This window comes from Ciconia boyciana, chromosome 2 (genome assembly GCF_034638445.1).
Source record: "Ciconia boyciana chromosome 2, ASM3463844v1, whole genome shotgun sequence".
Classification (NCBI taxonomy): domain Eukaryota; kingdom Metazoa; phylum Chordata; class Aves; order Ciconiiformes; family Ciconiidae; genus Ciconia; species Ciconia boyciana.
The window spans coordinates 77,059,828-77,083,619 of NC_132935.1; the positions used below are offsets into that span (position 1 = coordinate 77,059,828).

The 23,792-nt window shown below is 40.0% G+C and overlaps 1 protein-coding gene across 1 annotated transcript in view; it reads left to right on the forward strand.

Moving 5' to 3' along the window:
- The window catches only part of DDC (dopa decarboxylase), a 60,310-nt gene that overhangs the window by 11,691 nt on the left and 24,827 nt on the right, over window positions 1-23,792 (forward strand). The window contains exons 3-7 of the mRNA XM_072851342.1: window positions 3,941-4,054; window positions 4,732-4,851; window positions 10,384-10,518; window positions 13,983-14,126; window positions 22,459-22,525. Coding sequence (XP_072707443.1) covers window positions 3,941-4,054; window positions 4,732-4,851; window positions 10,384-10,518; window positions 13,983-14,126; window positions 22,459-22,525 — 580 coding nt within the window. The remainder of the gene's footprint in view (window positions 1-3,940; window positions 4,055-4,731; window positions 4,852-10,383; window positions 10,519-13,982; window positions 14,127-22,458; window positions 22,526-23,792) is intronic.

Sequence of the window (23,792 nt, forward strand, 5' to 3'; positions counted from 1 at the left end):
CCTCACCAGGTTAGCCAGCCTTTCTGCAAAGTTATATTGCTCCAATTGTGGATCCTGTCTCTTCCTAGGAGTTGATCCTCAGAGAGGGTCCCACTGGTCTTAAAAGCCAAATCCCTGTTGTCAACACCAGGGTCAACACTCAGGTTGCTTGGGTGCTTCACTAGACACAGCAGGGCTCCCAGCCCATCTGCAACCAGGGCACTGAACCTATTCTGTAGTTGCTGATCTGCAGGTGGAACAGAAGCCTTCCTCCTAGTGCCAGTAGTTGCAAGCTTCTGCCCTTCACCGTCATGGGACTCCATTTCCCAACCCAGTAAGCAGAGACTGACTGCCCCTCCTTTGGTACGTTTGTGGGTTCAGGCTCTTGTATCTGAGATACCTTGCGTTATGCCTCAGCGAAGATCCACTCAGTCTCTCTCCTTTTTGTCATCTCTGATACTGCACAATCTGCTGACCTCCTCATGCTGCTCCTTTACATAGTGACACAGACCCTCCACCAGTGCATACCTCCTGCGGGCTAAAAGACCATGTCCCACTGCCCCAGCCTGGGCAAGAGGCCCCGTCATCCCTGCAATCCCAGGCCTGGGGACCTGCATACTCCCTCGGGATCTTAGTCTGTGTTGAGTCCTGTGATGTGCCAGGGGTAGTTGTTCCAGTTGCTGCTGGGGACTGTGCTCTGTGGAGCATCATCACCACTGCAGAGCCTACGTACACTAACCTTAGCAGGGTTTCTGGACCTCTTCTGTGCATAGTGCTGCACAAACTGCTGCATCTGTTGGCTGCCTCAGTTAGCCGTGCTCACAGAAACTGAAGTGTGACAATGATGGTGCTGTGCAAACACATGGAGGCAGGGAGTATAGGAATACTTGTTCACATTTGCTTTGGAGACCTTTAACATTATTTATAATTGGTTTTAGGGACTTTTGAAATTGGCTATAGGCACAATCGACCCCCATTATATTTTCCCTTAATCTTCTTCCCATCTTTTTCCTGACAAGACTAACATTTGTAAGTACATCTAGTGTTTTTCAACTATAGCGCTTTTCCAGTGTTTCACCAGGGAATGTCTTATCTCCATTTTGTAACTGAGGAACTGGGCTTCTTCAGAGAGAATAAGTAATATGACAGAGGTCGTAAAACCTTGTTTTGCCTGTAAGCTATCAGTGGCCCATGAATGATTCTTGTTTCCTTCATGTTGACATCTTTACTGTGTTAGTTGTGTTCAGATATTTGCTACTTATTGGGTGATTGAAAATGTGAAAATGGTGTTCCTTCAGAGGAGCAAGGATCAATTAATTCTGTAAAGCAATAATGCAGTATCCATTGCTGTCTTTATCCTATAGGAGAACAAGCATTCATGAGTGGCAAAACTTATTTATGGAGACTTCTTGTGAAATTGGATGTAGACCTTCAAAGGGCAGTCCACTAAATGATAGTGACTATCATGGTGCTAAGTTCCTAATATTAACACAGGGACTGAGGGAACAACTGCTGAACTCTGATCTCCACAGCAGGAAGCCAAGGTGGAAGGGATCTGCATATTAAAATAGAGTCGCCTTTCTCCCTCAGACTTGCTTTGTTCTCTTGAAATAAATCTCCTCCCTTTTTAGAGCCAAAAATGATTAAGTTTACTTGTAACTGCAAATAGCAGTACCGAAGACGCTAATTTTCCTCACATTGGATCCATTAATCTGTGAACTTTCAGCTGAAGTAACTGTCCTTAGTGTGTGGTAAAGGAAGACTCTTGCTTAGACAACACAACCCATAGAAAGACAGACAGCCTTAGAAGAAATCTGGGGAATAAAATGTCTCTGAGAAGCATGAGAGTGGTAATTACTGAACCCAAGACACTTGCGTATCACTGTTTATCAGCAGAGGGCTGAAAAAACAAGCATCAATTATGTCAGGCTCTTTGCAATATTTGGCTAAATGTGTCTGTTCCAACAGGGCAAAAGAAATGAATTTTACAGCTGCTTTAAGTGAAGGGGGAAGGGGAGGCAGGAGGAAGAACCGCAGCTGCACTTGCCCTAGGGCTTTTGGCTTTTTGGCTTTGTGTGAGTGGTGCAACTGGAATCTGCTGTGTTTCATCAAACAAATGGCTCCCAGTAAGCAGGCAGTTTAACTTGATTAACCCAAGATGAATGTCACAAGTCTTAGAGATCACAGAGGATTAGAGCTGGGCAGATGAACAGTGGCAGCCCTGGCTCATGATGGACATCAGTGAAAGTCTGTGCATGTGAGTCCTATCAGGGACTGCTGTTGATTGGGTGTTTTTTTATCTGTTCATTGTTTTCCTGTGAAGAGCCAAGTCCCATCCCATTTTTTTCTGATTTGTGAAGGAAGGTGTTTGCCACAAGTGCTCTAAATCTTTGTTACAGCACAGAAAGAGGTCCTGACCAGATATGAGAGATACTGCTAAAAATGTTCAGAGTGGCTTGTCTTTGGACACCTGATTTGAGCAGGTTGGGACCTAGTGACCAGTAAAAGTGAAATCTTGAACATACCAGGTACAGGGCTAGTTTAGACAGTGGAAAATTGTAGTGGATAGGAGCTGTTTTCATATGAAAGAGGTAGGGCATCTGAAATATTATATATGGTATACTACAGCAGAGACATTTATATCTGATTAATTGTGTATACAAGAGTTAAAACAGCTTCCCCTTAGCATGGAGCATGTCCCTTAACGAAGAGCTGGTTGTTGGCATGAAGAAGGTTAGAAGAGGAAAGGAAAGGGATATTTGCAGCATGCAGAACAGTGTGGTGTGGTGATCCCTGAGTTAGCTCCAGAACCAGAAACCTGGTTATCACAGAGTGGGAGAGAGGGGAGTGTGAACGGTAAAATTCATTAGAGGTGGGAACACGGAACAAAACAGTAGGGAAACACTGAGCTCATGCAAGAGAGAATGTATGCTCTTACCATCCTCCAGTTGTAAGAGAAGAACTCCAGTACTTAAAAAAAAGGAAACAAAATGGTGTAAGAAAAGGCCTCAATAGGCTTCAATAACTCAGCAGCTTCTGGCTTTCCAGCCAAGGAAGGTTCTTATACACATTGTGCTGAATTCTTGCTTATAGTCCAGCTAATCCTCTAGCAGCGCTTTTTTCTAAAATTTGCCTTCTACCCTGGATGTGAAAGCTGTTTTTGCCAAAGATATCACATCACATTATTTCCACTGAATGTTGCAGTGTGGCAGTACATTTCCTGTTTTCAAATTTTATTAGTTTGGAGTTGTGGAGCACTATCAAGTATCTCACAGGTCATAAAATTGCCTAGACGTTGCATAAAGTAATTCTAAATATTGCTGCTGCAAGACAGTTGGCTACAATTTGTGCCGTTATTGTGGTGTTCTCTCATATTAGTACATATAAAGTGGAATTGTACATAAATCGCAGCTTGTTATAGGGAGATGGTGGTTTAATTTTCTACAGAAGGTATTGGATACTGGAACGGATTGTTTCATTTTGTGGTGAGAAGCTGTTTGGCCAGACTGAGTGCCTGAATTTTAGCAAATAACTCCAGAGTGTGGGCAAGAGAGTTCTGTGGACCTCTGCTGTACTGAAGACACTCTTGCTAAGTCAGTTGCATGACAGAGATGAAAGAACAAAATAGCAGAGTCCCTGAAAGCAGAGGCTAAAGAACAGTGCCCTGCACAGAAACTCTCGCTGCCACTGCCCATGCAATTCTTGTCTTCTAGGCAGACAAATGGAGAAGTCTGGTTTTGGAACTGTCAGGAGGTGGGGGCAAGAACTAATTTATTTCTCATTTGGGTAAAAGATAGATAAAGAATTGAGAAAAAACAGGTAAACTCTTCTAAAAAATGGGATCCTGTGTTACAGCCCGGTAGTCGAGAACTGGTCCCAACCTCTAATCTTTTCTGATTTTGTGACAATTTGTTTCTGCTTCCTGCCTTAGTAAAAAATGACTGGTTTTCCCTTAATGCAGGTGACTCACTGGCACAGTCCATACTTTTTTGCCTACTTCCCTGCAGCCTCTTCCTTCCCAGCTCTTCTTGCAGATATGTTGTGTGGTGGAATAGGATGTCTGGGCTTCTCTTGGGTAAGTCTACTGGGGTATGTACTGCTATGTGGTAACAGTGCTTCACCTTGCCAAGATTTTAAGCATTTCAGTGACATGCTTCAGTGAAATTATTGATTAATAGCAGCAAAGTCACAGGACTATTTTTATAGGTAAATTTGCTTGGCTAATTAAGTTTTTTTACATAGACACCCTAAATGAGTCCAGGAATAAAAGGCTATTTCCTCTTAGAAGTTTTGCCCTTGAAAAATCATCAGCATTTAGAATTAGTGGTAGCAGTACAAGCTTACTGGTAATTCATTAAGTAGTATGACTGCTGCCTATCACCCGGTGTTGTTACTTCTCTTATCATCTGGATGAATGGCAAATTGTATTAAAACCCTCCACATTCATATGAGATGGGCTTTTTCAAAAGAGGTTGGTACTTGATGTCAAAAAAAAATATGCAAGATGCAAACCCTAGCTTTGACATTTGATAGTCATGGTTCTATGTGAGGCCCAGTTTGACATTTTTTTAGTAAGTATTAGAAACAACATGCACAAAATGGTCTTCAGGCCCCTAATTTAGCTGGTGAGGTTAGTCAGCTAGTCTCTTCCTCTATAGTCAAAAGACAGAGAGAGTTATTATTGCTCTGGTAGATCCTATTTCTCTTCATGGTCTAGTGAGGTTATTCCCTCTCTCCTATTTTTCAACACAGGCCGCAAGTCCAGCTTGCACAGAGCTGGAGACTGTCATGCTGGATTGGCTAGGGAAGATGATTAATTTGCCTGAAGAGTTTTTAGCTGGGAAGGATGGCCAAGGTGGAGGAGTCATTCAGGTAAGAGGGGACATGAAAAAAGAATACGGGATGAGTTTGTGGACTTTATGGTTTTGTAAAACCTTCATACCAAAACATTAATAATAAAGGAAAGATACAACTTTTTCTGCCACGTGGGTTCCTTTCAGATTTTCGGAATGACTGATGCCCTGTGAGAATGTCCATAGGTGGGTAGGATCATTCATGAAGTAATGGTTTTGTTTTCAGAGCAGCTGAATTCTGAAACTCTCTTCTCTGTGAAGAATTGTTAGTAGTTCAGCTTAACAGCACAATTTGGGCTTAAAATTCAAATCATAATGTTGAAAAATTGTGTAGGATGGAAACTTTAGTTTGTTGATCAAGTGAAGTGAGCTCATACTTACCAACAGTGTGCAGCAATGTTTCATGGCTGAAAAGAGAAAAAACTTCTCAAATAGAAATATATCTGAGGATCTTTGAGTACAGCGTCATGAAAAGTGGTTACAAAGGCTTCCATAAAGTCCACCTTAGACATGTTCAATTGTTTACTTCAGTCAGTTTCCAAAACAGCCTTCCTTTTTTTCAGGAAAAAAAGTGTCAGAGATCAAGCAATGGGTAAGAGCATAGGAGAGAATCTTCTCTAAGTAGAAATAACAGAATGTAGTAGAAAAGTAGAAAGTCTATCAATCTTTGTCAGAGAAGTTGAAATTCCTTTAAGAAGCTTTACATGTATAACACAGTGAAATACTGGAATATTAAAATAAAATGAAGAGCTGCTTAAAATTTGAACCTGAACAGTTCTATCAGTTGGTAATATAATTTTCAGACTACACTGCAGTATCCAAAATAGAACAAAACCCTCAGACTTTGATGTTGACTGCTTAATGAAAGCCTGCAATGTCTGAACAGAGCATCTGTACAATAATGACTATATCATCAATGGGCAAACTTGCATGCATAATAAAGCTATATTGTTTGTCAGCCATGGCTCCACTAGCGCATGGTCTTTCTGCAAATGCAGACTCTGGTTACAGCTATTAATCTCACAAAAATAGACCTCTACTATGAAAAAGGCTGCATTTTAAAAAATTGTTCTGTGCTCCTTTGATAATCTCTGGAGTCTAGTCATTGGAGGCCAGGGCACAATCCTTTTCACCGTAAGACAGGCTTCTAAAATCCATCTGAATTCCATGCTAGACATGGGGGCTCCTTTCTTTGATCTCAGCTGCAAATGCCTACAGCATATTCCAATGAACTCTTCCCAACATCTTCCCAGGCAAGGATGAATTTAACCCAACTGCGATGATTCTCCGAGGCAGAGCTGCACCTACACCAGTGTATTTCCAGAATAACTCTTTACTCATCTCCTTGCTCTGTTGGGACCTTTTTCATTACGATTACTAGGGAGGGGGTTATGCTCAAGAAATCAAGCTGTCATCATGCGTCTCAACAGTATTTATTTTGTACCAGTGAAAGCAAGCAATTATGCCGGATGGTTATCAGCAGGAAATATTGCCCTTCCAGGCTGACAATGCTGGATTGCCCGTAATTGCCATCAGAAACCAGTCAGTTTCAAGAACCAAAAGTGGGCTCTGTGTTCCTGCTTACGATGAAGTCATTTGTGCTGCAGATCTTCTTGTCTTGCTCTTGAAACAATAATGATACAAATAAGAGGGCGTGAGGCAAAGACAACATGAGCGTGTGAAAGTGCCAGTCATTCTCTTGGTAAATACCAAGTAATTATTGTGGTATTGGGTAAAACTGAGCCTGTGCAAATTAGCTCTTAATTACATTTGAAAGTCTGTGTCAATATGAAGCATTTTGTTGTTGTGTGCAGGATGACACTTGAAAATGGCAAAAGATGAAAGAAAATTTCAGTTCAGAGCTCTGGTGGATGTGAACATCAGCTTTTGCTGATATTTCTTCCGCCTCTTGAGCCTGCTTGCCATGGCAACCTTTGTTTGCTTGTGGTAAAAGGAAAGGTATCATCATCCTTCACTTAATGCAGAATACAGCATTCAAGAGGAGAAAACAGCCTTTAAAAATAAGTGAGAAAGCAACTTTCCTCCTGAAGCTTGTGTCCTGCTGTTCATTCTGGATAAACTGCTGAAAAGTGTACCTACTTTGAAGTTTAGAGAGTTTTCTTGCTCTGCAAAGAAGAATTATTTTAAGGGTGAAACAAAATGAGACTCAGACTATCTTTGGCCCGGCAAGGAACACTGCTGATTTATCTTTCTTGTCAGTTAGCCAAGTAGTTCAAGAACCGAGTGGTTTTTTCCTCAAAAATATTTAGCGCAAGACTTTGGTGCCAAGTGAATAGAAGAGCCTTACAAACCAGGTTCTGCAAACACTGTAAGCTTCAGTATAAAAAAGGTGACTTATGGAAACTGAGGCAAGGTGAAAAAGCCTATGGCTATCGTGAGACATCCAAAAGCATTTCCAAGTTGCTGGATTCAGGTGCCTTTAGGCTATGTCCCAGCTGTATATCAGGACGCAAGGTTCAGGTGGGCAACAGGCCCTTTCCTGTTCATCCTGGTTTCTGTGTAAGGAAGTTCATACAAGAACCGATGTGTACACTGACTATGCACCAGCCTGGATGAACAGCCAGGATGCCAAGACATCTTGTGGCACTCCTCAGAAGGCTGAGGCTATTCTTGAGCCCAAGTCATTTGCCCGCCCAGCCAGGCAGTCTCCAGAATAGTGGGGGCTTAAATTTCCAGATCTCAAATTAATGCCTTAGCCTTTGCAATTTCCTACAGCCATTTTCTTTTATATTTGTGTGCATGTCTTTAATATGCATATTCCTTACATGTCCTGGAAAGACACAAACAGTTTTACAGGGCCTTAGAATTACAAAAAAAAGAAGGGAAAAAAAGCCGTTTTCTCCACATACATTTGAAAGGTTTTCATGTATCCCCTTAAGTATCTATTTTAATAAAAGTAATAATTAGTATTATTTCCCACATATTAAATGCAAGGGTGCTAGAGCTAACTTTACTGTGAAGAACCAAGGTTTAGAAAGGTGGTTTTCAGTGACTTGCCTGATGTGAGATGGAATTAGATCTTGCACACAGGCTTTATGTTGCCCAAATTCATTACGAGGACATACAATTTACCTGAAAAACTGTATGGACTACACAATAAGTGGCAGTGGTTTGCACAAATGGAAAGTATTCTTATCTGCTGAATTGCTGGAAAGGGTATTTCAGGCAACATTGTCTGATACTGTATGCCCATTATGCAGGTCTTCTGATTATGCAGGGTTCTTTAGAAGATTATATACTGCTTGGAAAAAAAAAAAAAAAAAAAAAACAGGAAAAAACCCAGCTTCTCAGAAAACAGGTGATGTTCTTGATTGTAAAACGGGCCTCACATCTGCTGGACACCCGAGACCTGAGTCATCATATTCTAGCTCATAGGACTGTCAGGAAGCACAGGTATTTTTTTTCAGTTACTTAGATAATATTGTGCTGAGCATGGCAGAAATAGTTTTGCTAACAAAGACATGATGACAGAAGTTTCTCTTCAGGAAACTTACACTGTGTGAGATGAATCTCACCTTTTGTCAGATAAAGTTGAACATACAGGAAGGTACCTTTAGAGGCACCATTTATGTCAGTCCAGAATATTTGCCCGAAATAGATGGAATGATTGCCTTCTGGATATGCTTACCTCTCTCCACTGAATACTAAGGGACCCTAAACAATTACTTTATCTCAGACATTTAACTTTTTAGACAGATAAAGTAAGATGAATCAGATCTTGAAAGTTCTTTGTGTGTAAGATGAAGATAATTGTGTGCACGCAGTCTTGCATCATGAGTTTTGAGAACTACAGGCGGGCATGATTTCTCAGTGTTCAGATATTCTGATGAGTATTCTGAGTATCTGGCTACAGACCATATGCAGAATACGATTAAATGGGGAGATTGCCACATTATGTTTTCTGTAATTAATGGACAGAATTTCTTTCACCCCTTGCCTCCACATGGAAGTTCTACCTCACTTGAACCAGGAGGGATATTTGTTTTCCTGTATCATTCTGTATCTGTAGTATTGCCCTCAGTTGCCATAATGCTGTATGCAGCAGCAGCAGCAGCTATAAGAAATGCACAAAACTGTCTCCAGCTCATCTTTGTGCTCTGATGCAGACCCTGGGGTCTACATTCCTCAAATCCCACACCACCGGAAAGGCAGATAAAATGTATTTGTCATGGCAATACATTTAGTAAATGTTTAGGGACTGTCCTTTTCCCTGCTTACTCCATTCATGAGGCTGTTGAATTCCAGGTGGATTGAGTTGACTCACTGTTGAGATGTTGACATGTGTAGAAGGCAGCTTTGTCTCCTATAAATAGCTCAGCTAACTTCAGTATGAGCAGAAAGTCTGAGTTCACTGGGCTCGTTCTCATGCACGAAATCTGTAGGATCAGGCCCACCTCCAGGGAAGAAATAAGACTTCCCAAATATTTAAACATTTGTTGTAACTAGGAAGTATACACAGGTCTTCAACAGAGGGAGGACAGGATTTGGGTACAGAATAAGAAACATTACTGCAAAATTAGCTTCTTGACACTGGGGATATTTCGGAGACATCCTTATTGATACAAGCAGCTGTATTCATTGCAGTGTTCTGTGCTTGGCAGAGGAAGATCCACATGACAATTGCTCAGCTTTGAAACCACCTAAAAACTCTATCTTGCGTACCGACACCCAAAACCATTGAAATTTATGAACATGTGCTTACAAACTGTCACTTATAGTTTAAAGGAGCAGTTTAGACCATGTTTCATCTGCCTGTTCTAGAGGAAAACCATAAAAAGGATTTGTGGGAACTTGTATTCTCTTGTGAAATTTACAGATCAGTTGATACAAAAAATTTCCCTCTTTGTTGTCCCAGAGTATCCAAGACACAATTTAAACTCATGTTTTGTGAGTCAAAGGGCAATTCAGAAATAGTGTGTGACTGTTCCCTTCATCTGTGTGTTTTTGATGAAGAAAACGTACATCACTAATACTTTGAAATGCAGTTAGCTGTATTGAATCATAGCTTTTTTGCCTTTTCAGTGTTCTTTCTCTCTTAGCCGCACTAATTGATTTGCCCAGGGTAACTCTAAATATTAAATAAGCGTTATAATTATGCATGTTGCTTCATAGAAATGAGAGTTGACAGTCAGATTCGGATGGAAGTTAAATGTGTGGAAGTCCAGAATAACAGAAATCAACAGTTACTCTGCTGCTGTTACTGGTTAACGAATGAGTGGTGCCTGGTTTGAGAGCCTTTTCACATGCATTTCAGTCTGTGAGTCCAGCTTTCTAGCACCGATTGCAAGGCTGGTGCCTAAACTGAACAAGCATAGAGACTAAAGAAAGAAGACAGAGGCATCAGGAAGGAGGAGACCAAGGTCAAACAGAGATTCCTCCCTTGCTGTCACACGTAGTCTTAAAAAGCATGGGATTGCGCAGTTTCTCATATGCAGTTTCTGTTATCAACTTCGCAGATTCATACAGAAGAAAATGTTTCTTTTCTTCTGGAATGTCTTCTTAATGAACCTTGCTTCAATTTGCCCCACAGGGAAGTGCAAGCGAGGCCACTCTGATTTCACTGCTTGCTGCAAGAACAAAAGCTATCAGACGGGTGCAGTCAGAAAAGTCTGAGCTCACAGAAGCAGACATCATGGGCAGGCTGGTGGCCTATGCTTCTGATCAGGTGAGTACCTCTCAAGAACATGGAAACCTGGGGCCCCTACTTAACAATTTCAGCCATCTCAATAGGCATGTGAATTAAGTATAAGCTCTTTGGATTGGTGACTATTTGGTTTTGCTTGTTTAAATCCTATTGTACATTGTAAGTGGGCTGGAATCTCATGCGTGCTACCGTAATACAAAGAATAACTATCCGGAGGTCAGTGTTACATAAGTATTGCTTCTTTACAAAAAGAGCTCATTTGAAGTAAAGAAAGGTACTTGAGTAAGGTGTTAACTTCAGTTGTGTTGAGCAAATCTAGACCATCTTTTGCTACATCTAGGCTTGTGTGTCCATGTGTGCGTACATTATTTTCCTCCTATATACACAGGTGCAAACACACACACATATACATCTTCTCCCTCTATGCATGCATGGGTGCAGGTGCCTGCACAGAGACAAGCCTAGTGCATGAATATAAAGGAAATTGGTGATAGTACTTGAAGAAGCCCAAAACATTATTTTTCTTTGAAAGAAAAAACCTCCTAAAATCTCCACAGATCAATACAGCTAAGCAATCTTCTAAGAAAACAGAAAACGTATTCCTTGGTTTCTGACTGTGAGTGGTATTTAGCAGACTGAGTTAGGCTAAATTCTCAGCAGGCCAGGACCATGAGAGGCTTTTACTGTTAATGAAAGCAAATTTTAAGTCTTGTGAGTTCTGCTGCTCTTACCTTTCTGACACACTAATCCTACTGAAGGGCCTACCAATGCTGCTTCTCTCAATAGCTGTGACATTTTCTTATTTAAATGTCAGTGAGAGAGAGGAAACTTCCTTAGTACTTGATGTTTAGTTTAAAGTAATATCTGATTATGCAGAACAAAACGGCCAGGTTTCAGGCTTACCTTGATTTACTACTAAGTGTGTGTTAAAAAGCACTGGGGACCAAGTTAAAAGTACACTTGCTCTTTGCTGGTGGGAAGAGGGACTCCACCTGTAGGGTGAGAAGAGTCAGTACAAGAAAATGTGAGGAAAGATAACTGTTTTCAAAGGGCACAAAGGATATTTGTCCTTTTTTTGCCTGGGACCCTAAGGTCTGTGTTGTGTGGATTGCCAGTCCCAGAGCTCAAACTCAGACCCAGTGATGCACAAAGCCTTTTACGTGTTTTCATTTTTTTGTCTCATGTTAATAAGTGGTTGACCTGAAATGAGGACTGACAGGCCTTCCTGCCTACTGAAGGTCAGAGGATCTTATGTTTACAGAAGGATTTGCCTTAAGATATTGCTGACCTTTCAAAGCAGATTGTTGCAGAGCTCACTGGTCCTCCTGCATTAAGAACAGACCTGTGTGACTCATAGGCAGTAATCCACAAAAGAAAGTAAGCCCAAGCTGTTCTGTGGGAGAGCAAACCATGCACTGACAGAGCATAACACTGCAAGAATGCATTAGGAGGGAGGTAAAAAGCTGGTCGGTAAGAAGACCCAGAGCAGAAAGCTGAACTCCAATCTCATATGTCTTGGAAGATCATTTTAGCTTCTCGGCATTTGGGGAAAATCTTTATCCCATTGAAATAATTTTGCTTTCTGTTAATGAGTACAGAGCAGGACTGGCAACAAAGTGTTCCCCAATAACTGCCTGGGGGGTTTGGAGACAACAGAAGAGGATCCCTGTCTGTTTTAGTGCCTGGGCTATCCTGGCTGAGGCTCCTCTTGCAAGGGACACTGAATGTGAGACCTTGGAGCTGAGAGGAGCATCCAACTACCCCTGATAGTAGACACCTGACTGTCTGGGACCAGGACAGACGTCAGGGAAGTTTTTTGATTTTCTCAAATTTTCTCAGGCCATTTCCTTCATCAGCCTTTTTTTGCCATGTTTATTTGGCTACCTTAAGCAGCTGCCCACTCATTTCACTGTTTTCTGTTTGGTTCCTTGCTCTCCTCAAGGATGGGGGGAGATTCCTGAGTACTTTGCTGAGGACTAGGAATTCCATGGAGCAGCAGGTCGCTAAAGGTTTGTTATAGTGCAAAGGCATCTTGGCAGTTTTAACCTTGAGATTGTGAATGGCTGGAGTTATCAGAGAGCCTTACTACAGTTTTGGAGACTTGAGGAAGGAATCCTGAGGTTCTGACTGGCTATCAACCTCAGTGTATTATTATAGTTTGCTTATTTACGACTCTTGTATAAATCAGTTATAAAATACCTCTTTCCATTGTACACTTGAATGAAGTATGGTATCACTATGGCACACACATTGTTTTTCACTTCAAAAGCAGTTAGTTATATTTCAAGTCTAGACTTCTATATTTTCTCAAGCTGGTGCCTAATCAGTTTGCCAAAGTCCTTTAACAGGAGGCACTGCTGAGACACAAGTTAATAGTCAATCTGCCTTTAAATCACGTCATTCCAGGGATATGTGAAATTGAAAGGCAGAAATGTTATCTTCATCTGGTCTTGTTCCACCTATGTTTTGGCTTAATCTTTTCCATGATTATATGCTAAATTAGAATAGAATTAGTAAGTGCTCTTGTAGGCACTAGCAAGAACCAACAAGGGTAGGATGGAGATTATGAATGAGAATAGTCACGATATGAAAAGGTGAGGAATTTTTCTCTTTCAAATTAATGATGATTAATGAAATTGTAGAAGGTAGAAGGTAAAATAGCTTTTTTTGGTTTTAGTCATGCTCTAAAGGAGAGTATTTTGTGGCTAAACATACCTTTTACTGTTAATAGAGTTCTTAGAGTATTGTACTTCACAATTTAATAAGAATTTCTTAGTTATATCTTTGTTTTTATTTACTGAGATGTACTTTATGTTCTAAAAAAATATTATTTAAGGAGAATTCAAATAAAATGAGTTATAAATAAAATAACATATTGGGAGTGATCCTTAATTGCCTACCAAAATGAATGAATGATCGAACCACAATTTATTCAGTAGGTAATCTAAAAAAAATGATAATGTAAGAAAATATGTCAGTCTATACCATACCATGATGTATATTTTTTAGGGTTCAGCAAAGCTGTATGCCATAAAAATATGCTAGTGAGCAATAGAATCATTATCAGGCAAGCTGATTATCTGCATGTCTTTTGGTTGATTTGGAGCCAAATCCTGAAGCTCTTAATCAACCCTACCTAATTGTGAACATGTTAATTAAAGCTCTCAGTAAGGTTAATTGAACTCTTGTCTGAATGACGCCATGGCAATGGTTTCAAGAATACTTCAGGGTTTCTATTAGTGTATTTGTGTGTGTGTGTGTGTGTATGTATGTGTATGTATGTATGTATGTGTGTCCATCTGTCTGTCTGTCTGTCTATCTATATGAAAGAGGGAGAGATACATATCTGTTACATACCAGCAACAGTCCCAGGATCTTAAGTGTTGCTTTACTTGAAAGAAATGATTTTTTGTTTTCAAATTCAAATGAACTTCTTGCTTTCCAGTAAAAGGTATCTGTCTTAAAACCTGCCCATTTCCTTGTAGGCTCATTCGTCAGTGGAAAGAGCTGCATTAATTGGTGGTGTGAAGATTAAAAAAGTTTCTTCAGATGATACATTTAGTGTCTGTGGTTCAGCCCTAAAGAAAGTTTTGGATGAAGACAAAGCTTCTGGTCTTATCCCATTCTTTGTGAGTACTGGATTTTAATTAATCAGTGGATTTATTGCTTCTGTTAAGCTATTTTTGACATGAGTAGACGATCTCATCCCCAACAGAGGGATCAATAGGCAGCCTAGCTAGAATACTAGGACAGGTTCCATGAGTGTTCTTCACACACCTTTCTGTGCAGTATAAGCAACTAATTTGAGCAGCTGGTTGCACTTCTCAGCGAATTTAAGTCTTAAAAGGACTTAAAGTTATATTAGACAGTTGAATAAATGCAGGTGAATTGTGTAGTTGCAGGTAATCCTGCAATGTTATAATCTCCTAACGCCTGTATTCTGAACGGCCTCCTTTACAAAGGTATACCTCTATTTTTCAGGTTCTAACTTACTTACACATAAAACAAGTTTAAAGGCAATAAATTAAATGATGGTATCTCAAACTTAAGCATTTTCAAGAAGAAACAGTGTCTCGTCCTCACTATTTTAGCAAAGAAATCAACTTCCATAACGTACCCCAAATACCATCAAGATCAGACATTGTCAGACAGGTATTTGTGAGCATGGGACTTATCGCTCACAGGTGAGCTATAGGGAATCTGGCTGTGGAAGTTTTACACGGCGTCATAATTTCTCGTTATCTCTCCACTTTCCTTTCCAGAGATTCCTGCTTCCACAGCAGTCCAGCAAAAGCAAATGTTTATATCTCAGTAGCTAAAGCTCATAATCCCCCAATTTTTGACACAGAACAGTGTTAGATGGGATACAGTTCTAAAGTTTGGTTCTACTATGATAAGTACCTGATCAAAAAGAGTGTTTGCTTATTCATCAGATCTAGTCCTCCTGTCAGTTCAGAACACCATCTTATTATTCCAAGTTAAAGCAAGATTTTACCATTTGTTTTTTCATGGAGTAAGTAACCTCTGTTGTGTTTTTGTATGTCATCAACAGATTTTTTTGCTCATTTCCAAGCATTATGCCTCTACAAAACTTGATATAGACCATGATCTGTATAGATCCCTAAAGGGGTATAATATGCTACCAATAATCTGTTTTTACTGGCCTCCACTGAAGAAAAATCAATGGGAAAAAAACCTATTTTAGAAACAGCGAACTTCAGAAATGGGATTTTTTAAGAGAGTCAAAAATATGTCACAATTTTTTCAGAAAAGTCATGTCTGATTATGATTTTTTTTTTTCTTTCATGTGATAACATTTTGAAAAGGGCTAGTGTGACTTAAATGTCTATTAACTGTTTTCAGAAGAATTAGCAGATTAAGCTTGCTTATAGTCATGGGTAAGTGCCAAATAGGACAAAGAAGCTTAAGTCTCACCAAGCTCTTTTGAAAATGTCATCTTTGTACTCTTCTTGTTATTAACCTTTAGTGTCTGTTTTTAGGCAGTATGAGGATGACTAGGGTGAAAGGTGTTTTTCTGCATATGTGCAGAATGCTGCTAATTTCTAGCCTGCCTAGAACTAGCGAGTCCTTGGGATGACCAAGCACATCCCACCAATTGCTTTCCAATATAATAAGACTTTGACTGAGAAACAAAGCATCTATAAGGCTGCCTAAATGAACTTTCTTCTGCGGGCTGCACCTACTGAAGTGGAGATGTGCCATAAGGCATGTTTTATTTCTCTGTTATATGGTGCCATCTCATAATATCTATGATAAGATTCTAGTTGTTTATCTTACTGTTAATTTTAAACAATTACAAGTACGGCACTATATCACATCTCCATGCACTAATTACAAATTTAATGTGTTTTTTCTTCATCTTTTGTCCATTAAAAAAAAAATGCAACTTGCCCGTCATAAATATTAATTCCTTATTATTTTTCCTGTGGGTAGCAAGAAGAAAGGAAGAATTTTGGTTTATGCATTCAGTGGCACCTTTACAAAGGGTGATTTAACAGTTGTTTTTCTTCCTCTGTTTGCTTAGCTGTGCAAAACAGGCTTGCAAAGACAGTAGAGGCTCAGTCTGAGTTAATATGGCCTGTGCCAGGTCTTCCATTTATTTGTATACGTAAAACATGTCAGCTTAGATTAAACTAAATCTCATTATCTTTATGGTTGGCCTCTTAACTCAAAAGGTGTGTTAATTCTCTGTCATGCAGAGCAGCAGTCCATGCACTGTATTAGCGCTCCCTTTTCTGGCTTGCAGATTTCAAAAGCCTTTCAATTTCTTTTGTTCCTGAGTCATTTGGTGCTATTTTATTTTGTTCTGGTCACAAAGATGCACACATTGCCAAGGAAACACCTTACGCCACTTTATTCCCTGTCTCCCTGTATTCACTGATCCTTCACTAAGGGGAGTGATTCAACATCCAAGCAAAAAGTTTAACAGGAGAAATTCTGCCTGAAGAGGCTTGTGACAGCAGAGACATCATTCCTAATGAAGAGATCTTGGCTGCATCCAAGATGATGCAGCCTCCCTCATCAGCAAAAAAATAGTTTTGTAGGGGATTAGAAAGAAAATGCAAGCAAATTACAATGCCTTATAGGCATGATTCTCCTCTTATATTTAACGAATAAATGAGGAATCATTATACTGAACTTGATAGAAGTGCTTTGCTTGTAGAGGTGAATGGAGAATCAGGGGTGCATTTGCTGGATGTGAAACAGGTTCTCTCATTACAGCAATCTGGTAATTATAGGTTTGCTTTCCACGCACATAGGATTTGGCAGTCAGCCTTTTTTTGGGAGGAACATTGTCTTTAAAACGAGTCGTTGAATTCCTATCCACCATCAATATCTGTTAGCACTAGTAATGTGCATATCATTTTGTTCAGTGAGGGCTATTGCCAATTAGTGTACCCAGAACTCTATTTTTGTTTCCTTTTTTAATTTCTAAGTTCAGACTTGTGTTAATTTGTCTCTTTCAAAATACCTTTGCGGAAATTGAAACGGAGGTATTTTCATATACTAAAACAAGCAGACTGTGCAAACAAAGCACTTAATTGTGTTGGGTGTTGAGGCACTAAAGTTGCCACGATTTACCGAGGAACAATTTTGAAGTGTGGCCGATACGCAGCCCTTCATCTGGCCACCAGTTAAGGGGAACCTTTAAAGCATGTGCTGAAGTCATGTCCATTTCATTAATTATAAACCCTAGCCGGTGGTTAAGCACATGCGTAAATGCCTTTCTCAGTTGGGCCCTATGCTGCCAGCTTGAGACAGGCCTCTACGCTGGATGAATGTTGACCGGGATGCTCAGATGTGGAGACCACTAGGTTAAGCACCGCTAAATTCAGATGTAGGGTCCACTGCATTCAAGCCTAGTTCACCTGAATGTGTGTAAGTGAGCTTTATGCTGTCTTTAATAAATCAACACTCATCTATTGCAGCTGGCATATATATATTACAGTATACTTCAACAACCTCATCCAGCATAAAGCTGCTGTGACATGATCGCCTTGCTGCTGAACAAAGGCCCAGCATGAAATCTCTCTGATTCTAGCTGAAATGACTCTTCTAAACGATGATCTGCAGGATATTAAGCAGGCTGTTTGTATCCAGACTCCCTCGGGAAACAATAAATCAGAATTAGACTGACAGAGGAGCCATCTTTTCCGTAGAAGTTAACACTTAGATCCTGACCACAGATTCCCATTTGGAAGAAGCGTTCTCGAGACATGTCCAGATGCCAAGGGCGATGTTTCTTAACCCACAGTTTGTGAATGATTGCTGCTTCATAAAATACTGAATGGTGGTTTAGTAAACTCTTGCAGTTTTCTTCAAGCCACAGACTTTCTCATGAGTGCAAGCTGGCAACCAACTGAGTAGGAGAAAATAAACCTAGTAAGAGAACATTGAAAGTTCTGCCTCACTTTAGCTAATGAAAAGCAGATGAAAAGCTTTGTGGTGAAACTGTGCAAAACGTGTCCACATCTTTTTCAAAAGCTGTAGGAGTTCTTCCAGTTGAAAAGATTGAGCGTCATTGCTCTCAGGCATCTTAAAGATTCCTGCCTGTTCCCTGACATAGCTCTTGATTTCAGGAAAGTAATACGTGAGATGACTGACGCAAGCATTTTAGCTGCTTTGTATTCGCAACCAGGGCTGAGTCAAATTTGAAGTGCACAACCTGAAAAGGATAAGGCCTGCAGGCCATACTGAGCCATCAGCCCCATTTCTGTGATGCAGCCTGTCCCCTGCCCTTTGCACAAATGTGATTTTGCCGGTGTTATACAGGTTACAAATTGAGTTAGATTCAATGTGTAGTACAGAGGCGGAGTAATGAGAGTCCTGACAAGGGCAGATGCTGCCACTTTAAGTGGTTTCTGAGAATTAAAACAAGTAGCTTTGAGGCTGAGACACCTGCAGAGAGGACAACAAAATTACTTTAGAAACTGAGGTATACTTTACAGAATAAGCCATTATTTAAACAACTAAGCATATGTTTGAACTCATATAAGCTCTCATTGAAGCAATATACTCCTTATCCTGATGAGAAGGAGAATCCTTTAACTGCAGTACAACACTAATAACAGTAATGTGTACCTTTCTGTTGTGAAATCTCCATCCGTATTTTAATTGCTGGACTAGCCAAGATGATAATTTCACTCTAATCTTGTCAGAAAGTCCACACGATATTGTCCTAAAGTATATGTATAAAAGCAGAGCTATGTCTCTAGTGCACTCTTTATTTGGGTATTTTCCAATCCCATGGGTTAACCCCTGTTCTTTATGTATATAGAAAAATTAGGATTTTCATCGTGGTATCCTCCATTTCTTGTGACACCATTTGTAGATCTGTAGTTCAGCCAAAGATGAAATGCAGGTTTCTCCTGATTGTGGGAACATCTTAGGCAGACAATAACGCGATAAATGTTTTTTCACTCCGTACATGCATGCCCTCTTAGTAAAAAAAGGCAGGAAACATATTCCTTTTAAAAAAACTATCCTGCAATCATTTTAAAGCAACCTCCCTCAAAGAACGATTAAGCTTCCAGAGAAGTCATAAATGTACCTCAAGGCACTGTAATTATTCTGTTCTTCTCGTGTGTCTCAGGAATATGGGAAGGCCCAGTATAGATAAAGATTAGATTATTTTGAGGGAAAAATGTGTTAGCAGCAAAATTTTATTAACGATAGATTCAATGTGCTTCTCATTTTCAGAACTGTATTTGTTTCAAACGCAGGTTCTTCGTAGCTTGACATGGAAGAATACTGAATTGTCCCTTTCTTACTTTAATAATGACTTTTCCCATAGCCAATATTTTTATTGGTGCAATGAAACATGATTATAGTTATTAATATTGCTGTAACTGTGAAGTTGGGGGAACATGTGCGCTGTCAGGGATAAAATGTTGTCAGGGTTTTATATGACTACATTTAATTGGGTCTGTCCTATACAATGGCAGGGTATGACTTCCTCTAAGAGTGTACATAAATTCAGATGAATTGAGTACTATCTGAGTACTTTCCATTAAGCAGAAAAACTCAGCTCCCTACAACAATTTAAAACATCTCTGAGGTATATGGGTTAATATAGATGCAGAAATGTTCAAAAGTGTACTTAAGAGAGAGGCTTTATCTCTCTAGCAATAGATTATTGAATTAGTTCAATATCCTTGGGATGTATCATTTTAAATCTCTGGCTTTTCGAATACATATCCACCTGCCCTTTTTACTGGATGTTTATGTTAGTGTGGGATTTCCTAGAAATTTTGCGAAATCTAGTGTAATAAGTAGTAAAACAACCATCTCTCACTTTGCATGAATTCTCTAAAAACCTGGAACTTGCAAATGAAAATCCCATCACATTTATCTAACTCTTTGTCTCATAATCAGATTATTTTTCCCAAGTTGTCGGGCCTTTCTAGCATGCTGGTGCCGCTTTATTTCACAGAATGAAAAGAAGGAAAAAAAAGCTTGATGGGAAATGTGAAAAGCAAAAATAAACAAAGATGTTAAAACTTCATGAGAAGTTATTGGGAGGACTAAGGGAAGGGAACCTCCAGAGGGAAAACCAACTGATAGTCTCGAGACGCATACAGGGCCTGCTTCAAGATGTGACTGCAGATGTTTGTAAGTCTCCAATATCCACTAGCTGGTAGAATTGAAAAAGTCAAGGGAACCTCTAGCTTGAAAGTGAGTGACAACTTATGCATGAGATGACAACTTATGCATGAGGTGACAGCTTATGCATGAGGATGAGTGTTCGAGGGAACAAATAAAAGGGTAAAATATTGGCAGCTATCAAGCAGTTTGTTTCATTAGACCAGAAATACTTAGTGCTAATGCGTATCACCTTTTAAAAAAGAAGAGAAAAAGACCCTCCTGAAAAAGCTGGCATCGCTTAACTTTGGAGTAGCGGGAACTCCTAGAATTAACGAGACACCCGTGAAATGCAGGAGAAACAGCATGTGAATGTCCGAGCTAGAAGAATAGAAAAGAGCATACACCTGGCAAGTGAAACATGGTATGAGGCTGAAACAGATGATAGGATTTTGGCAAACAAGTTGCTACTGGCATAATGACATTAAATCATTTTTCTCAGAAGTAGAAAGCTTGTTGTGCCAGAGAGAAAGACTAAAAGCTGAAAGCAGATAAGGCCACGTCAGGTAACCTGAACATGAGCAAAATCCTTTGCTACAGAAGTGTTTACTCACATCCCGATGACTGTAACAGAACAAGCCAAAAGTCCACCCCATCCCACACACTCGTCACCAGCTGCACCTCTCAGCTGGGCACCAGCAACATGGCCCCATCCTGCAGCAGCTCCACAACGAAGGCAGCAATGACAACAGCGCACGCTGCTCTTCAGTGAGGACATACTCTAGTATAGCATGAAGACCAACTGTACTGGACAAACTAAGCAGATGCTTAAGAAATAGAAGGTATTACCTGGCACGTTGGATGAGCCAGAGAAGTCCAATACAGAGAAGGAACCACTGCAAACATTTCCTGATGGTATCCTCTACTACTACAAGGGAGAGCAGTGAACCCAAAGGCCCTGCGTACCTACTCATTACAGAGCTGTGAGACAAAAATGCACTGTATGGAGTTTTAATGTATAATTGTATCTATGATTTGCTATGACAGTACGTTTGTTTCTTGAAAGGTCTAGTGGATGGACAGGTATCCTCTAGGTGTTCCTTTGTCTTCTTATAGGCCTGTCATGAATTCACTGAGGGACGTATGCACACACACACACCAGAGGAATGTGGCTCATTGCAGATATATAGGGAAAAACAGCGAAAGCAAAAGATACTGCATTGACAGTGTACTTGGCAGAAAAAGTAATCAAAAGTACAAAAATAAAAACCCCCAAATTCTGGATTTGACATATTGATAGTCATCTCCTGGCTGTACTACAGTTTCTGTGTGACCTTGGATAAGTGATCTAATTCCTTTGTACTTCAATACTCTGACTAAAAACCAGCATACTTTATTTGCCTATTTAAACTGTAAAGTGTCTTTTATTAGATAAAAATCCAGTACCAGGCAAAGACCAGACCCAGCCTTTATTAGCACTTACAAAAATGAGACAAGGTGTTTAAAGCATAAGTATAGCAATGAAATATAAAATAATGTCAGTTTATATGCACTTGGTAGTTGTTTTTTTGGGTTATAATTCTCCCTGCGTATTCCCAGTAAATTACTGTAGCTCATTGTCACCTAGTTGTATTCTCTTTCTACTGTGAAACTTCAGCATTTATGTTGCCTTTGCTTTTGGCCCACTGGTCATGCGGCAGGATACCTCAAATGAGACAGTAACAGAATGAAGGAAGAACGGTTTGCAGTATTTTAGGATGAATTTGGGAGAACAAGTTTCTCTGGGAAACAATCTTACAAACCTAAGAGTGAACATAGGCTACTAGTGAACAGGTCCCAGGCTGCAGATCCACTGAGCTCAAATCAGTTACAAGTCTCTGTTCCAGAGCTGTGGCTCTTTAAGTCAGGCACTAACATTTTATGATCCATTCCAGCACCTTTAAGTTGCTCAAGTTCAGAGCTTGTTTATATAGCATAAACTGCCAAGCATTTTGATAATAATTGCGTATGTGAGGTTAGTATTGGGCCACATGATAAGCATGTGGAACACATAGAAAATATATAAAACATAGCATTGATATAATACTGTGACTATATTACATGACTTATCAGTCAATTTTGCATTAACATTCCATTTTATGCATCCGTCTCAATGGACGCTTATGGGAGCTTTGAAAAAAAGGATTAGATTCTCAAGAGTTCCCCTGAAGGACAGGTATTGGCTAAAATCAATTTATTTTGCCCTATATCATCTATTCGCTCTGTTTATTGTCACCTTTGCAGACAGTTTTTGTCATTTGATAATTTTCTTTGTTGTAACACTTAAATATTTTTGCCTTTGTTTTTTTGGCTCTGCAGTTCTGTGCAACACTTGGAACCACACCTTGCTGCTCCTTTGACAAACTGGTAGAACTGGGTCCTGTTTGTAAGTCTCTGCTGCTGCTTTCTAAAATTGCAGATACCAGTTTAAGCCATGCTGAGTCATTTCCAGGGCATTGTGCAGCGTCAGTGTCCAAATTCAATAAGGCTACTTATAGATGAGACCTTCGGTTACAGTTTTCTTTCTAATATTAGGTCAAGCAGCAAGCTTGCATTCTCAGACTGTTAAAGAGTACAGAGGACATTGCCTCAAGGGTTTTTTCGGGGGGGTGGGGTGGGGATGGGGGTGTATTTTGGAACACTGTCAGTTAAATATTACTGTAAGGGCTTCAGTTTGTAACATTCTTCAAGCCCTTCTACCTGCAAGTGTATCTAGAGCAACGGTGAAGATCAGGGAAAAGCTGAACTCTAATTCTCCTCTGCACCAAGTGTTTTGTTTCTGTCTGGTTCTAACAACTATAAAAAGCAGGGAAATAGGCACCAGAAATCCCCATGTATTCTCCTTAATCCTTTCCCTCCCTTCCCCGATTGCCTTCCTCTTGCAAGAAAACAGGACAAGTGCCAGGGTGTTTAACACAGTGACCGAGTCACGGGCTCTTCAGAAGTGTTTCTATGTGACGGTCTGTTGTGTCGAGCTCCGGTCTGCAGCAAGGCTTGGCCAAAAGCACACACTTGCTGGCTGATGAAAATGCAACAGAAGCGCACCGTATCTGTTCAAGGGTACCTTTAGAACAGGAAATTTATAGCTATAAGCAATTGGAAGCGGCCTCATAGAAACACAGCTAGATTTGACGTTCCGTTAATTTGTCCAGGTGGGGCCTAAAACATTTGGGGTTTGTGTGGTGGTGACTTTGGTGACTTGCTCTGTGAGGTTTCCTGCCCTTCGGCACGAGCCCCAGAGACTCAGTTTCTCCCAACCCTCCTTTCTAAAAAGGTTTCTAGTAGTCTGCTTAGCAGCTAGAGATTATCTTGCTGTTCAGGTTATTCCTGTAGACCTGACCTAATAAAATAGTGACACCAATACTTTTAGGTGTAGCAACTAGTCATGTGCATTTCACCAGTTGCTCTCAATGATTTCCTGCTTGTGCAGCAGGGACCAGCAGAAGGATTGCGCACAACTCAAATCATAAGTCTCATGCTAGCTAGCTTTTCTGCGTGCAGGTGAATTTTCTTCTTAATATACACAAGCAGTAGTCCTATGAAGTAAAAGCAGTGTCTCAAACCAAGTATACTGAAAAAGAAATAATGACTTGAACTTTGAACATGTTTTCAAATAAACCTAAGTTGTGGATGTTATGAATAATATTTTATTA